This window comes from Aquarana catesbeiana, linkage group LG05 (genome assembly GCF_042186555.1).
Source record: "Aquarana catesbeiana isolate 2022-GZ linkage group LG05, ASM4218655v1, whole genome shotgun sequence".
In the NCBI taxonomy this organism is placed as follows: domain Eukaryota; kingdom Metazoa; phylum Chordata; class Amphibia; order Anura; family Ranidae; genus Aquarana; species Aquarana catesbeiana.
In genome coordinates, this window is record NC_133328.1 from 39,536,120 (window position 1) to 39,553,161 (window position 17,042).

Genomic DNA, 17,042 nt, shown 5'->3' on the forward strand with positions numbered 1-17,042 from the left:
TGAGACAGGGGTGCCCTCTGTCGCCGCTGCTGTATGCACTGGCGGCAGAGCCACTCGCAATAGCTATCCGCGCACACCCGGGGATAGAGGGACTTCGTAGAGGGGAAGTGATAGAAAAGATCAGTACATATGCGGATGATACTCTACTATATCTTGATGACTCAGAGAGCTCCCTTCCTCTGGCCCTGGCCTTAATAATTTTTGGCATATTTTCTGGCCTCAGGATAAACTGGGACAAATCCCAGATATTACCCTTTGACAGCTTCCCACAACTCAAGGACAGAGCCACGCTGCCTTTGCAGAGAGTAGACACCATTAAATATCTGGGCATACGGACTACAAGGGACCCAGCTGACTATGAGACACTCAGTATTGCTCCATTATATACCATGCTTAAACAAAAAACTCAGGTATGGGCTTGTCTCCCGTTGGGGGTGATGGGACGTATAAACTTTTGTAAAAATGGTTCTCCTGCCGAAAATACTTTATATGGTTTGGCACTCGCCGATATACTTGGTGCTCAGGCATTTTAAATTAATGGAAACTATTGTGAAGCCATTTGTATGGGGTAACAATAGGCATAAAATCTCATGGCACAAACTAAAAAATCCCACGGATCTGGCGGGAGCGGCTCTACCTGACTTTAATACATATTATATTGCGGCTCAATTATCCCAAATCTTTCATGTTGACAAGGTGGACAGGGTAAGATTTCTCTGTTTTCATTGTCCTAGATGGTCCCAGATGTCTCAGGATTCGATGGTTGCAATAACAGGACGAACAACTGGGGAGGGCAAAATTGTTGACCGCAGATCACTATTATACCATTATGTTAAGATCTGGAATTTGGCCTCGGATAAACTGCGTTTGCCAGTAATAAATTAGTTTACCCCCCTTTGGCACAATATGAATCTCCCGGAATTCAATTCCATTCCTGACAGTGAGGAGTGGAGCTCAAGGGGGATATTTTACATGTCACATATCACCCTCAATGGCAAGTTAAAGACTTTTGACAGATTAAAATTGTAATTCGCATTGCCAAATCAGATGTTTTTCAGGTATATACAGCTTCGTCATGCCTTTCATACACAGTTTCCGTTGGGCGAACTTACTCTAGCTAATAACCCCCTAATGGAAGCAATAAAATGCCCTGACCCGAAAAAACTAATTTCTCAATGTTATATGATGCTGACACTCCTACAGGCAACTACATCAGCATATGCACTGAAATCTAGATGGGAGGGAGAGGTGGGCACATTGGAAGATGACGAATGGAGCAATGCCTTAGACACATGCAAACTAGTATCCCCTAAACTATCCGACCGTTTAACCCAAATCTTTATAATCCACAGATCATACCTTACACCACTCAGAATATCTAGGTATAAGAGACATCAGTCCACTATATGTCCAATGTGCAACCAAGCTGTAGGTACTTTTTTTCATTTACTGTGGCAATGCCCTCAGATCCAGGCATTCTGGACACAGGTGGTACGTTTTCTCCACGATACTATGGGCTCACCTGTAACACTTCAACCCTAAATATGCCTACTGGGAATCCTACCAGATCCAGAAATCAATAAATTTCAAAAGATATTTTTACATGAAACACTATTCTCTGCACGAAAGGTTATTGCTAGAGTCTGGATGAGGCCCAATCCTCCAGAGATTAACCACTGGATAATGGAAGTTAATAACACTTTGCCCTATAAGAAACTTATCTATTTACACAGAGGGTGCCCTTCTAAGTATGACAAAATATGGGACAAATGGGCTAAGACACCTGAAACCTGCATATGAGTGGAAAATAGACACTGGGGGACTCATGAGGTAACATACCTATGCATTACACACATAGAGTGAGAGAGAGCAGAAATTTGGTCGGCATAGAAAGTAAAATTTGAAATAATTTGTAATGTACATGACACTGTGGGACATAGCCAGTCTTTATATGCATAATATATAGGAAAATAAGGCAAGATATCTGATACAATCCTGTATGTGAGATCCTACATGTTTGTCTCAGAAACTGTATTAATGTATATCTTGTACAATATACTTTTGTTTGATCAATAAAAGTTTATGTTTAAGGAAAAAAAAAAAAAGTTCGACAAAAGCCTATTGTTAGATTGCCTTCTGTCGGACACACTGAACTAATGCCAGTCTGTTCCTGCTTGACCAGCTGATTTTTGGCCTGTATGTACCCAGCATAAGCCTCACAATTAGCAGCAGTTATCAGCCTGCTATGCAAGCTCCTTCACTTGGCTTATAGGATCTTATAGACCCAGGGCCAGATTAAGAGCATCATGGGCCTGGTGCTGAGGAGTTTTGTGGGCCTTTCATGGAAATAAATAAAATGAAATACAAACAATTTGTGTAAAAACAAATTAAATATTTAAACAAATAAATGAAATGGGGGGGGGGGGTAGAGAAAGGGGTGAGAGAATGAGGAAGGGTGAGAGAGAGGGTGCCTTTGGGTAGCCATAGTAGGGTAGTAATGTGGCGCACCAGGATAGCGCGCCACGGCAAACTGTGAGTGGAGTCACATTGCAGTAAGAGTGGGAGGGGCTGCCCTACACGCAATGCATGGGAGCATGCGCGCTCTGTCACATCTGCATGATGTGAATGGAGCCTTACACTTACCAACCCGTGGGGTATTTACTATGACAGACCCTTCCCGGCCTCTCTGCTAATCTTTGCATCTTTATCCTCCTCCTCTCAGTACACCTGTGCATTCTAAATCCCCTTGTAAACCTCTGCGCCCCAAACCCCCTTATCTCTGCTCCACATATTTTTGCACACCCCCCCTTTGGCCATGTTTGCCCTCCAAACTGTAATCCCTTCTCTGTTTACCTCTGGACACCCCCATGCCCTATCCATCTGCCCGCCTTTGCAGTACAGGCTGATGGAAGGCTCCATGGCAGGCAGAGCTTGTTGTACATCCCCAATGACGGCAGCATTCAGCAAAGGTGATGGTGGACCAGGGCTCAAGGAGTTTGACATACCTATGAATGCTCTAACAATTTACATATTAAAGCCATCCGCAATTTACATATTATTTTCACCCGCGATTTACATATCAATCATATCTACACGGTACACAGAGCAAGGGCAGCATTAGTGACTCACTCTTACCACTGGGCTGGGCCTATCTTAAGGAAGGGAGGGGCCTGGAGCTACAGCTCCAATAGCCCCTATGTTAATCCGGCCTTGTATAGACCTGAGAGGCAGCGCAATAACCAACTAAAGTAGTGCAAATGACCAGCCGACAATACTGTTACTAGTTGCAAGGCAGTGCAGCTTAGCGTTGTCAGCTACAGAGGACAGGCATGGCTTGTTTTAAAGCTACTTTACTTCTTGTTAGATGAATCCAACCCCTTTTACAGCTCACAGGCCAGCCTGTATCCTCATTGATTCCCTGCAATCAGCCCAGTGCCAAGGCTCTGAAGCCCACTCTTGTTCCACAACAAAACGGGCCACTGCAGTGTACAGTCTTTGGAATAACCCTGGCTGCAGTTGAATCTTTGGTGTGCAGCCCGTTATTTGGATGGCTAATTTACTTCTTGTTATGAATAAAATCTTGAATTTCCACAGCCTAACCACAAGTTCACTTTTAAACTAAATCATTTGCATAAAGGTTCATACACATAATCTATGATAAAAATGATATGGAATGATATTGTATAGATACTATTTTATTATTTCTTTTTTTTTTTTAAATCAGATTGTATTTTTACAAACAGGTTTTTCTTTTTAAATTTTCAATCTTTCACCGAAAAAAAAAAAAAAACATTTCACAGTAGTAAATATATAGAGGTCAGGCTTTGTACAGTAGTACAGGATGGATGGACAAGAATAACATTTCAATATGCACAAAGTGAGCAAACATCCCTCCAAACTGCGAGGTGGAAAATAATTTTATTATTTCATGTTTGTTAGTACAGTTATTTTCACAACATATAACAATAAATTCAGGTAAAATCTTACTATAAAAAAATAAATAATTTAAAAGGAATCTGTCAACTAGCTATATGCCTGTGTGATTAGCCTTCGATGAAAGCTCCCATGAAACTCCAACTTTGTGTTTTTATATAATGAAGCATCTGTTTAGAATTACACTGAGGTCAGTTCCAAAGAACTAGAATGCAGCTTAAAAGTTAGAAGATGGAAAATTCCATCTAAAGCTAGTCACATAACTATTTAGCCTAACAACAGGTTATCTTTAAGAATCTGAAAAAAATAACAATAGTGATAAAAATGTGCCTGGGGCATATTGTCACCACTATTGCATGTAGAAAATAGTTGCTGTGATAAGTTTAATGCCATTGTTTAAGGTACAGTAATGGGCTCCACCAACAGTCCTTCTATTGCCTAATAGCAGTCCTGTCGAAATTCTCTTAACGACATAACCCGAAAATTGTCAGAAGCAGCATGAAGAGGTTTATAATGTCCACATAAATGTTGAGGGTGGCAAAGATGTAATCCTCTGGGCTCACCGTGTAACGATGTTTCCCTCCGAGAATCAGTTGAGTATCAAAAACCAGGTACTGAAAAGAAACAAAAAAAATCATGTTTTTACTGTATGAACGTGTGAAGATTAGTTTAGTTGTATAAAATTCACTACGGTTAATACAAGGATCCTTTGCGGTAAAATAAATCTTTTGAACCATAAAAGTTTGCATATGCTACAGTCACAGACAGCTTTTGAAACTATATCCTGGGCATATAATATAAAGCAGTCCCTAGGGTGTCATTCATCTTAACGTTTATTTAAAACCTAAACTTTTTTGTTTTAGTTTGCTCTCCGTGTCGCTGCTGGATAGATCCACCATTTCTATTTGACCTGGTTTACCCAAATATATTCTAATGTTATCCCCCTGTCATCCCGTCAGAAAATTAGCACTTTTACCAATTGCTCTAAAATCCACCAATGCCTCTTGTGCAACCTTTATAACCCAATTTTCTCTGTATTAATTTGATGGATAAGCTCCAGTTAAGAAAAATATTACTTACCATCCCAAATACAAATGTCCCAATACATGCGTAGACAATGCTCAGCCACTGGAAGAAGGAAAACAAAGGTCGGGATTAAGACTAACACATAAATATACATAACAACCAGTGACCGCGCTTGTGGAAACAATATTATTATATGCCACTATGAGATATTCTTCACTGCAAGCTATATATAATATATTTGGCCATTCTCCAGAAGATGTCATTTGTGTTGAAACAAGTAGAGCAGAACCTGTTGTGACGGCATCATGCTTTACTGGAAGGGAACCGTAAGTGCGAAGTGTTTTACAAGATTGGGAATGGTATACAGCGCTGTTCATTTTGTTCTACTTGTGCAATTTAGGTGATTTTAATAAAATGTAATCAGTTTTCCCAGTATCTGGAGCTTGTGATCTTCTCTTTATTGGTACTTACCTGCACACGTGGATCCTTGACTGGGAGGCAAGTCCTTTGATGATATCCTCCGCAAAGGAGAAACACCTTTGCAGAGGAAGACACTTGGAGGCCGGGAATGTGGACCTGTATGCGATTCTAAAGTGTTATATGACTCTTCAAACTTCCAGAGTCATATTCACCTGGTAAGCAGATTTGAGCCTTCTCTTTTCTGGTGACGGTTTACATGGAGTGGTGTTCACACTAAGGATTGGATTTTTTTCTCCTTGTGGTGTATGAGTAGTGCAACACTGAGTTTCTATAAATCAATATACTAGTACCACGACATGCAAATTGATTAAACCACATTAAGTTGGGGATCCACCTTACTTGCTTGGCTTGGCAATATATCTGGCTTATTTTTCAGTAAATAAACCCCCCCACTGTGAAGTAAATTTTTAGATCCATGAATATATGCAATAAAATGTAAAAAAAAAAAATTACAGGTTACTCCAGATCAGTGGTTGCCAACCTTTTTAAACCTCACGGACCACTAAACTCACAATTTTGAATCCCACGGACCACTAATATGAATTTTACATGCCTTATAAACACAATGATCTGGCTCTCTTCCCCCTTTACTCCCCCACACTCTCCATCACACTGCTGCCTTACACAAACTCATCATTGGATCTCACCTCCTTTTTCCAGCTATGTGCTCGAGCTCTGTGCCTCTTCCCACAGTCTGTGATCAGCACTGCCATTGGAAGTCCCCTCCTTTTTCACATCCCGCTCTCTGCACTACTCCTGGTGCCTCCCTCTGAGTTCACAAGAGCCAGAACTACAGAGGAGGCATCAGGCATCAATGTACAATGACAGTATTGACTGTCAGCGCGAATTGAGAACAACACTGGAAACAACATTGGGTGGTATACATCCGTCACAATGTTGATTTGTGACAGGGCTCCTAGGGACCACATAAATTTTCTGGTGCCCTGGACAACTGGTTGGGGACCACTGCTCTAGATACCAAATTGTGACTTCCAATATATGGTCATGTTGCTTCTGCTGAATGGGGAGGAACACTGATCAGAGAGAGCCACTGATTGCCCATTTAAGCCTAAGAGTCAATCCCCCAAGTTTCTTAGGTATAGACTTGTGACTTGGTGCCTTGTAAGCATTTTAACACCTTCATCCAGTATTCACATAAACTGGATAACATTTAGTAAAAGAACAAAACATTGAGTTGTCACAAGAGGTCTGCTTTAATGCTGTAAGAAAATAACCACCATTTGATATTTTTTTATTGTATCATGAATGGTCTGAAGAGGAAAATGAGCATGGATTTGTGAGATTACTTACAAGTGATCTGAAGATGGCAGCCAGTATCCCAAAAGACAATAATACCAACAGAGCAACCATCAGACCTCCAGACAGGATAGTAAAATCCCACTAAAGGGAAAGAGAATGACATTAGCTCTTACTATACAGATAACGCATACAACATAATTGAACTACATGTAAAAAATGAGCAAATAAATGAATGGATTCTATAGCAAACATGACTGAATTAATTGCAAGAACCAGTAAACCTAAACAAAATGTAACCAAAAAAGGACAGCTGAAAAAATTCACAAACATGTAATTGCAACTACTCATATTGCTACTGAAATAAATGTACTGTTGCAGATCGGGTTCTAAACTCTCTTACTCTTGGGATTTAGATCTGGGGGAGACTATAGATGAGTACATCTGGTTCCAGTGGTCAACTTTGGTGCACAGGGGAATTTTAAATACTTCCCTGGTGGAGGCTAAATATAAGGTATTGTCACAATGGTACCTTGTATCCACAAGGTTGGCAAAAATGTACCTGGATGAATCCCCTCTCTGTTTCAGGGGCTGCCGTCAGGAAGGAAGCATGCTCCACATTTAGTGGACATGCCCAAAAGTAAAACTATACTGGACAAGAATATTCAAACTGGTATATTCAGTAACCGGATTAAATATTCCTAAAAATGTTAAGACAGCACTATTTTCTGACCTATCAAGTGAGATACCTAACAATCTCAGGACTCCCGCCTTCTTTAACTTTCTGGACTAAGATTACCATGGAAAACTCCTGTAATAAATCCATGATCAATGAGAAATTAGCTAGTATTCTTCGTGACCAACAACATCACTTTGAAAAGGCCTGAAACCCCTTGATCAGATACTTTCAGTCCCCATAGGGGGGTGGGGGGTGGGGGTGTTCTGGAGCGTGGGGATCGGTGGTATATCTTCTCTCTTTTCCTCTTTTTCATCCTTCTCTTCCATTCAATTTCTACCATGAGTTACAATTTTGACCTGCTCTTTTTTTTTTCTGTATGTCTAATGCCCTGTACACACGGTCGGACATTGATCAGAAATTTCGACAACAAAATCCATGGATTTTTTCTGACAGATGTTGGCTCAAACTTGTCTTGCATACACACAGTCACACAAAGTGGTCGGAAAATCCGATCGTTCTAAACGCGGTGACGTAAAACATGTACGTCGGGACTATAAACGGGGCAGTAGCCAATAGCTTTTGTCTCTTAATTTATTCTGAGCATGCGTGGCACTTTGTGCGTCGGATTTGTGTACACAAGATCGGAATTTCCGACAACGAATTTTGTTGTCGGAAAATTTTATCGCAAGCTCTCAAACTTTGTGTGTTGGAGCCCACACACGGTCGGAATTTCCGACAACAAGGTCCTATCACACATTTTCCGTTGGAAAATCCGACCGTGTGTACAGGGCATAAGAAAGGGGTTTAAGATTGCTTTTATTCTGGCCCATGTTTGGAAATGTGACATTTATCGGACTGATACAGGCACCAGATAGGAATATTGTTTCTAAATTGCCATATATGTTGATACTTAACATTTTATGCCTATAGTGTACAGATCATCTTGACCATGGCACTCAGTGCATTTATATGTTTCTACCTAGGCCCCTTGGGCGCAGATGGCTATAGATGGTAGTTATCATATTGCGTAGTTTTATCGCAACAAGAATGTGTTAATTTCAATAAATTTCACTGTAACACCGTGGTTTAATATGTACTTGTACTATTTTGTACCTCCTTGTTTGCCTAAAACTTTTTTCAATAAAAATGATTGGAAAAGAAATACGGTAAGTGTACTGCTCATCCTGGTGGTGTATGTACTTATTTTTAACCCTTTTGCTGCCGCCGACGTAAGGCTTGCATTGGCAATAGCAACAGCAACAGCATTTCAGCAGCTGACTGACGTAAGTCTTGTAGAAGTGATTTTGGCGGCTTTAGAGACACAGGTGCCGTATCCTGCCGCTCCCTCAGCCCGAACCACCATGTATAATGAGGTCCACTGTCCCTCCTGGGCACCTGGGACATCCATGGTGGGTGTCAGTGGGGAAGAGAGAAGGATAATCAGTGAAGATCCCCTGATGTCTCATTAAAGAGAACCTGTCAATTTTGCTAACACATAGCAGGCTTGTCAGCCACCTATGTGATAGCAATAATGTTTAAAAAAAAAAGTTTAAATAACTGAAGTTAAATAATAATAAAAAACTTTAAAGTATATAAATACTGTATGAATGTATATACGTATGTATGTATGTATGAACATTCGCATGCCGGGTGCTCCTACATACGAAAACAATTGCACTGAACATGTTAGGTATTTCCACAGTAACGGCAATAATTTAAGGGCCACCACTAATTGCTCTCTAAACTGATGGCCTGTAAAGATTTAAAGCAGCATCAATAGACAATTTTGGGTAGAGAGGTTTTTCGCCATTTTACAGACGCAAGTTTTAAGGCTTGACATGTTTTCCATCTATTTACTCAACACAACTTCATTTATTGTTATTTTACCCAAAGAATTGGGTGATGTATTTTGTTTGTGCATATATTTTGGTTGTGCACTAAAATTAACGTTTGTGTATTGTTTATTGAAAATATGATAAACAGCTATGCTAATATTGTTGCTAAATTATAACTCCTGACATTTTATTCTTCAGGGTCTGTGGTTTAGGAAAATATATGTTTTATGGGTTTTTAACTGTTCTGCAGTCCTAAAATGTGCCCTTTTAACATGTGTGAAGAAAACAAAAACAAGCAAAAACAGCTTTAGCAGCTCTAGACAAAACTGTTTATTTTTTTTTATAGAACAGGGAAGGGTTCTATCTGTCTTATGTCTTATTGGGACAGGGGCGGACAAATTAGGGGAAAAAAACACATTTCTAGTAGAGTGAGGAAGGTATGGAACTCCTGTCCATGCCTTCCCGTCCCAGGACAACCACACGCCCAATTTCTTGTACAGGTATCACCGAAACAAGAAGAAACTCCTGCCCTCTCAATTCAAAACTAAAAAAAATGAAAATTGCCTGGATTTATTATCTAAAGGCGTGGATTTTATCCATTTGTTTCTCCCATGAAGATAGATAGTTATAAAGGGGATAGAGGATTAAAAAAATTGACAGTATTTTTCAACATATATTATGTTTTTTGTTTTGTTTTTTTACCTTTGTCTGTAGTGCAAACAGGGTGAGACCCAATGAGACAACTATGGTAGCTCCTGTAGCCCACATCACAGCATCAGCGTCAAAAAACCTGGAAACAAAAGAGTACAAATGAAAAAAAAATACCGCTCAATCTTCACTGACAAGTGAAGATTTCATATTGGAAGCAGAAGATGGATGAAGGACCTTGTTTAAGGCTAAGAGCCAAGTAAGGGGTACTTTCCTGTTAGGAAGTGATTGAAATACGTGAACACCTAAAATGGGGAAACATGAGGTGACATGGTTTCAGTTTCCATGTAACTGAGGGAGACGCGGCTGGTCCCGGAGGTTTTGGTATGGCTGGGACAGAGGCCAATGGTTGCCTAGTCTTTAACGTCATAATAGAAATATGAAGGCTTCTGTTACTAAATACATATCCTTGTGAGAAAGCCCATTGGGGTGAAATGCGTTTTGGGAGTTTAGGGAATGTGTTTTTTTGAGTGGAGACAATATGTATGCAGTCACTTCATCATTGAAAGAATAAAATATCAAAAGCAAGCTAACTACGGAGTACGACTCTTCATCTTCTTAAAGCATACAGGTGGTTTTTAGATGCAATTTTCCCCCAGAAGATGATAAACAACGTAGTAAGTTGAAGTCACATATACATGAATGATCCTGTAAGTGAAGTCCTTACAACATGTTTTATCAAGTAAAAGGCCCACTGTGGGTAAGTGACATTTGGGAGATTATCAGGAGATATTAAAAAATGACAAGGTTCCCATGCTGCTTATAAAAGACCCTGGGATAGTCTAGGAAAGGGTATTCACAACAGTCTGGATTAAAAGGAGATACTAACATTTCAGCCATCACAACTGAAAGAAAGATATGAAAAACTTACGCTGCAAAAGTTCCCAGGAGACATCCTTCAAATATTGTCTGAAACCAAAACACATAGCAAGCGTTCACATGAAGACAAACTAAAATAAGTACTGTTCTAATGCTCCTATCACTGATATCAGCTAACATAACATGTAATGAGCTGGTGCAGATCATATAAAACAGCTTGCCAGGCTACAATGTACTACAGAAAAATGCCAACCGATCGCCCACAGAATACTAATTCACTGTGACCAAAACTAAACCAGGTAATGTAAGATGGCTACAGCTCTGCTCTCCACCTGCAGGAGATGTCCCTCTGATGCATTTTGCCACCTAGTAAGTTTAATGCTTCAAGGATTAAAGGAGAAGTACAGACAAACCTCGTTTGGTTGTACTTCTCCTGTGGATCACAGGCGTGCAGTCCGTTCTGCACTCCTGTGAACTGTTTTCAGCTGACAGCAGGCTGAAGCCCGCTGTCGGCTGACTTCACAGAGCCTGGCTGGGAAAAAATTGTGACCATATGGTCGGGTTCAGCCCAAGAGCCTGGACCAGCACCTGGTCCAGGCTCTCAACGGAGCCAGCCGCTCCCGGTCCCGCCCCCTCCACAGCCCAGGCGGTGGGGCAAAGCAGACAGTGATGACTGACAATCAACAGCTTTCTGCTCAGGGAGCACTGAGAACCAAGTGATCAGCAGTGTTTGATCATTTGGTTCTCAGCCTTAGAGCCGGCAGCGGACCGATTCTGCATCAACCTAGGTAAGTACGATTCCAAAAAAAAAAGAGGGACCTCTCCAGCCATTTTACACTACCTGGTTTAGTTTTGGTCACAGTAAATCAACGTCCTGAGTGCAATTGGTTGCCGTTTTCCTGTAGTACATGGCAAGCGTTGGTTAATTTTTCTGGAGTTGTTTTGGGTGTCTGTTACTATGTTGCTCTAAATTAAAAAAAATATGATGAAACTGTACAAATCAATTATACATACACTATATTACCAAAAGTATTGGGACGCCTGCCTTTACGCGCACATGCACTTTAATGGCTTCCCAACCTTAGTCTATAGGGTTCAATATTGCGTTGGCCCACCCTTTGCAGCTATAACAGCTTCAACTCTTCTGGGAAGGCTGTCCACAAGGTTTAGGAGTGTGTCTATGGGAACGTTTGACCATTCTTCCAGAAGTGCATTTGTGAGGTCAGGCACTGATGTTGGATGAGGACACTACTAAACCTTGTGGACAGCCTTCCCAGAAGAGTTGACGCTGTTATAGCTGCAAAGGGTGAGCCAACTCAATATTGAGTTGTCATCCCGGACTAAGACTGGGATGCCATTAAAATTAATGTGCGTGTAAAGGCAGGTGTCCCAATACTTTTGGTAATATAGTGTATATGTCCTCATTTATTTAGTATTTTGCCTGCCATGAATTACTTAAACATGTTCAATCATGTTCAAGTTACATGGACCTCTGAATTTTACTTGTGCCTCAGCACTCATTTTAATGGAACAATGGACAATGGGAGAGATCCATTCATCACTGCATATACAATACTCAAGTGATTGATTTCATCCTAGATATCCAAGGTGATATCTTTTGACCTCAAAAGTTGACTCAAAAGTTGAAAAGCAGCGCGACCAAGCAAACAACCCCCTGGGATTAGTGTGCAGAGGGGAAGTTGTTGCCCAGGATCAGAACTACTACAGTGATTGTCAGCTTCCCCAGCAGACCCTTAGGTATGGGATATGAACACTTGCATTGGTCCATGCTGGACCAAGGTAAGTATGTAATAAAGATCGTATCTGGAGTTAAGATTTGCAGTATTGTAGGTATAAATGTGTATCTTTTGCTTCCAAAAACTCTAGCGAGAGGTAGGCGCCTACCCTGGGAAAAAAAGCAGTCAGGATATGTATAAGCTCCTGTGTTTTTTGGTAGAAGTTTTACATCTATTTGAGATGCTTGTGAGGTCTTTCAGAATTCATTGACAGGTGCATTTAACCTGCATTTCTGTAGGTCTGTTAAGGAATGCAATACCCTCTTGAAGTGAGCCAAAAACTCTAACAAAAGAACAAAACCCACTTGAATTAAACAAAAGGGTCCTAAGGATGGCCTGCAATGAATACAAAGTTTTCAAAAACCTCCCCATCATTAGACTAAAAGAAGACAGTTGCTCTTTGTAAAAGGAAGATTGTAAACACTGCACTGGCAAACCAATACTTCTGAACAAACAAGGTACTCAGCCACATTTACTATAATATAGGACTCTCTTTAACCATGCTGATTAATGCTTTTAAAACCATAGTTATCCTTTAATTCTTAGTCCTTTAAATATGTATTTGAATTTTTTTATTTTTTGAAATCTGAAAATTTAACATATCCATCATACAAGTGTTTTCATTTATCCAAAACTAGCACAATATCTATAGCTACTGTCCATTTATCTATCCATCTGACTGCCTTGCAAAACAGGCTTCATTCTTTTCTATTAACACAATACAGCAGCTGAAATTAAAAAAAACATAAAAAACATTTTTTGAAGATGATTATAAACTGCTCCTGACATTCTACTTACAAACAGTCCAAGGAGAATGTAGTTTAGCGGTACTTTGCGACGGGCTTCGTTACAGCAGGCCAGGACCATAACCAAGATAAAGGTGCAGGGTCTGCAAAACAAAGCATAGGTTGATTATCTGTAGAATCATCTTTAGGATACAGGTTCTCTTTGGTTTAAATGACACTTAAGTCTTGTTAAATAAGCCTAGCTTCGTGCAGTTTAAGGTCCTTAGGGTCTTTTCCCGTGGTTGCACCTGCAGCCAGGCACACAATCACTCCTTTGGCTCAATGGACAGTCTAGGGCAGTGATGGCCAACCTTTTTGAGCCCGAGTGCCCAAACTGCAACATAAAACCAACTTATTTATCTCAAAGTGTCAACATCCATCGCCATGCAGCACATCGCACATCTCCATCACACTGTAAACTTTTAGCACATATTATGTATTGGCCTTCAGCTCACACCTCTCTGTCCGGCCGCATCACATCAGTGAACTACAGCACATTATACATCGCCATGTAACTCATAGCATACCTCCTCACCATGCAGCTCATGGCGCACTTTCCTCTCCATCACACATCTACTTCCCCCTCTGCTATAGTACGGCAGTGGTGCAGTGACGCTCATGTAGCCCGTCTTGCTCTCTCTGCCCATGCACACCTCTACTGCTATCACTATAGCACAGAAAATGGTCACGTGGTGTGGCTCATCAATGGCTGCTCTGGCCTCATCTCGGTGCTTTCTCACCAATGGAACGAAGCGGCTGCACAAGGGCGACCCCCCAGGCAAACAAACACCCACTTCTCCTCCCGCGCATGTCAACTGGCTGTTCATACCCCGGCAGAGGGAGGTGATTGGCCACCCTTCTTGCCAGTCTGTGAGTCGGTCCCGCATCGTTTTCTCCAAAGAGTTGTCCGCTGAGTCAAAGCGCTGTGTGTGATGGGGAGGAGGTAGGTGGTGCCGGGACAGTGCGGGGACACTGGGCGCATTATCCTGCTAGTGAAGTGTGAGGAGCCTTTGTGTGCCCGGAGCTTCTGCGTGCCAGCTTTGGCACGCATGCCATAGGCTCACCATCACTGGTCTGGGGTTATGCTTTTCTGATGCTTTATTGCAGAACTTAAACTTGGATAGGAGTGTAGGGTAACTGTGGCATACTCCAGTAACTTCAGCAGCAATTTCCTCTTAATAACCTGAGCAAAGTCCTTCCACAAGCAGTTAGTGAACTGAGTTATACCAGGACACCAGGCACAATGTACCCCTTTGAGCAATGCTGACTCTAGCACCCATGGGATAGAAGCAGCACACAGTCTCAGGGATCTCTCACTCCAGTCTGTACTCACGTGTTCTTGGATAACTGGATGCCTCCTTACAATATCTTCCAGACACCCCTTTACAGTGATACAAGACAAGATCCCCAGGCAAAAATCCCTCAGTCGGCTCCAACCACTTTCAGCAGAATAGCCCCCCCCCCCCCCCCCAGCTACCTTAGCTAGGACCTTGATGAACAGCAGACACATGGCAAGCCTGCCCAGGGGGGCAGCAGCCCTCCAGGCTGGGATCTACTCCTCTAGGATAGGAATCCATCTGTACCAGGTCTGAGAGTATTTATGTTCCTTCCCAGCCACCATCTGAGCACCTCTCCCCAGGGATTGTCCAGGGCTGCATAAATATCCAGCTGTTGACTTGACTCTCCCAGCCCACTATCTTCCAGAACCTTTCCGGAGAGACAGGGGGAAGCAGTCAACTCTGCAGTCAGTGAAACAGACCAAAACAATCACATGTAGCTACAGTGAATCAGTAACTAAACTTACCTAACCTAGCATCTATCTGGGACGGTGCTACATTTGCATAATGGTTTTCCAGCTGCAAGAAAACGGCTAAACATACTGTTTAAAGGGTAACTTCACATTTATTAATAAGATGCTATGACATACAGTATCAAAAGCTGAGCTCCAGAATAAGTAAATATTGTCTAAATTCATTTGTCATATGTATTCTTCTTGAATCTTGGTGCGCCTTGTGTACTTCTTCCTGATCTATGCAGTAATCTAGTGTGAGACTTTGCCTCTGTGCAGGAGCTTCCTGTAATCACTGCTGCTCTCCCTGCTTGTGCAGGGTGACTGGTCTTGTCTCCGCCCCCTCTTATTGTTTTGTGCAGGCAGCCTAGAGTGGGTGGAGTCTGCTATCTGCACAGGCTATATACAGGACAGTGTTGACATCACTGCTACTATTACTATTATCCGAGTTTGCAAAGGCATTTGGTGCACACGGAGTGGATTTATATCTTTGTGGCTATTGAGGAACATATTTAAGTTAAAGTTTTTGTCCCCAGAGCTCAGCTTTAACACAAGCCTTTTTTGTAATTTAGAACATTTAGTAATCTGAACACTGTTGGCATAGAGAATTTCTCTAGAAATATAATTTACTGCTCATATGATTGACTTGTTGCCAGCAGCATTTCCCTTATTACAATCCCTGAATTGATCACCTGACTATAGCTGACTATAGCAGGAAGCCCCGCCCACTTAGCATGCAGGAAGAGACTGAAGGAAATGAGTACAATCGATGTGCAAATTCCAATACAAACAGTGGTAGGTAGGACTGCGCAATGAAGTTTGCCAAGATCTTTGTAATGTATGTGTATCACCTTCCAAGTGTAGGATGCTATACAGATTTAATTTTTGGCTCTTTCTGAAGTCAAGGTAGTGGTGATTGTTTGTTCTGGTTTGTTCAGGGTTTCACAGGCTGAGTGTTTGATTGCTTCCCCCTGCCTCTGTAACAAGCTTCCAGAGCACAGGGAGGGAGATTCAAATCATCTGCTGAATATTTCTCACGCCCTGGGCAATCACTAAAAAGGAGTGTTCAGAAGGTGGGTGGAGAGGTCATAAATAGTTGGAGAACTGTTCTCCCCAGAACAGTTCAAGCCTTGGGTTGGGGGGGGGGGGATTGTGGACCCTGTAGCTGCGACCCTGCTCCTCACACATTGTTGCCTCTGCTCTCAGTATAAAGATAACCAAAGAGGCAAAACTAAAGTTATCCAAACTCACCTTGAAATTTAGCAAGTTCAGGAGGAATTGGATGAAATTTAAGCCGCGGGTGGCCCTGTCAGCACCGCCTGGCTCAACAAAAGTTGATTTAAAGTATAACTAAGGCCCCTTTCAGACTTGTGCGACTTGTCCAGCGACTTGGAACTGCAGAGTCGCATGACAAATCATACCCCATGATTTCCAATGAGTACCATTCATATCTGTGCGATTTCAAATTAGTCTCTGCACTACTTTGGTTTTGACTTTGATGCAACTTGATGTCCATAGACCTCAAGATTATACAGGCATTGCTTCAAGTCACGCCAAAGTTGCGTGGCTTTCAGACCGTACAAGTGTGAAAGGGGCCTAAAGAGAAAACTGTTTTTTTTTTTTAATTTTGGATAGAATAGAGATGGATTAGAACACCCGTCAGTTTTTACTCCTGTCTGTGCCCGTTAGGCGGGATTCACCCTCTTTATTTGTCCTGTTTGCCATTATCTTTGAAAGTGAAAGTAAAAGAAAATACAAAATTTTGGGTTATCCCCAGAAAAGTAATAGAGGGGAAATCTTCCAATGGGGACACTAGTTCTGGTGACCTGGGGGTCCCCAAGGAATTCTTTTAATTTGCAGGGATTTCCTTTCACTTCCTGTTTGGAACAGGAAAGGGGTTATGATCCTCCCTTACGCTATCCAAAATGAAAAAAA

General features: G+C 41.6%; 1 protein-coding gene across 2 annotated transcripts in view; it reads right to left on the minus strand.

Moving 5' to 3' along the window:
- Positions 1 to 3,899: 3,899 nt before the first annotated feature.
- The window catches only part of LOC141144190 (protein lifeguard 1-like), a 31,877-nt gene continuing 18,734 nt past the window's right edge, over positions 3,900 to 17,042 (minus strand). For both annotated transcript variants that reach the window (XM_073629624.1, XM_073629626.1), the window contains exons 5-10: positions 13,332 to 13,422; positions 10,790 to 10,827; positions 9,913 to 10,000; positions 6,751 to 6,840; positions 5,014 to 5,061; positions 3,900 to 4,547 (exon numbers count right to left, since the gene is read on the minus strand). In XM_073629624.1, coding sequence (XP_073485725.1) covers positions 4,398 to 4,547; positions 5,014 to 5,061; positions 6,751 to 6,840; positions 9,913 to 10,000; positions 10,790 to 10,827; positions 13,332 to 13,422 — 505 coding nt within the window. In that variant the 3' untranslated portion in view covers positions 3,900 to 4,397. The remainder of the gene's footprint in view (positions 4,548 to 5,013; positions 5,062 to 6,750; positions 6,841 to 9,912; positions 10,001 to 10,789; positions 10,828 to 13,331; positions 13,423 to 17,042) is intronic.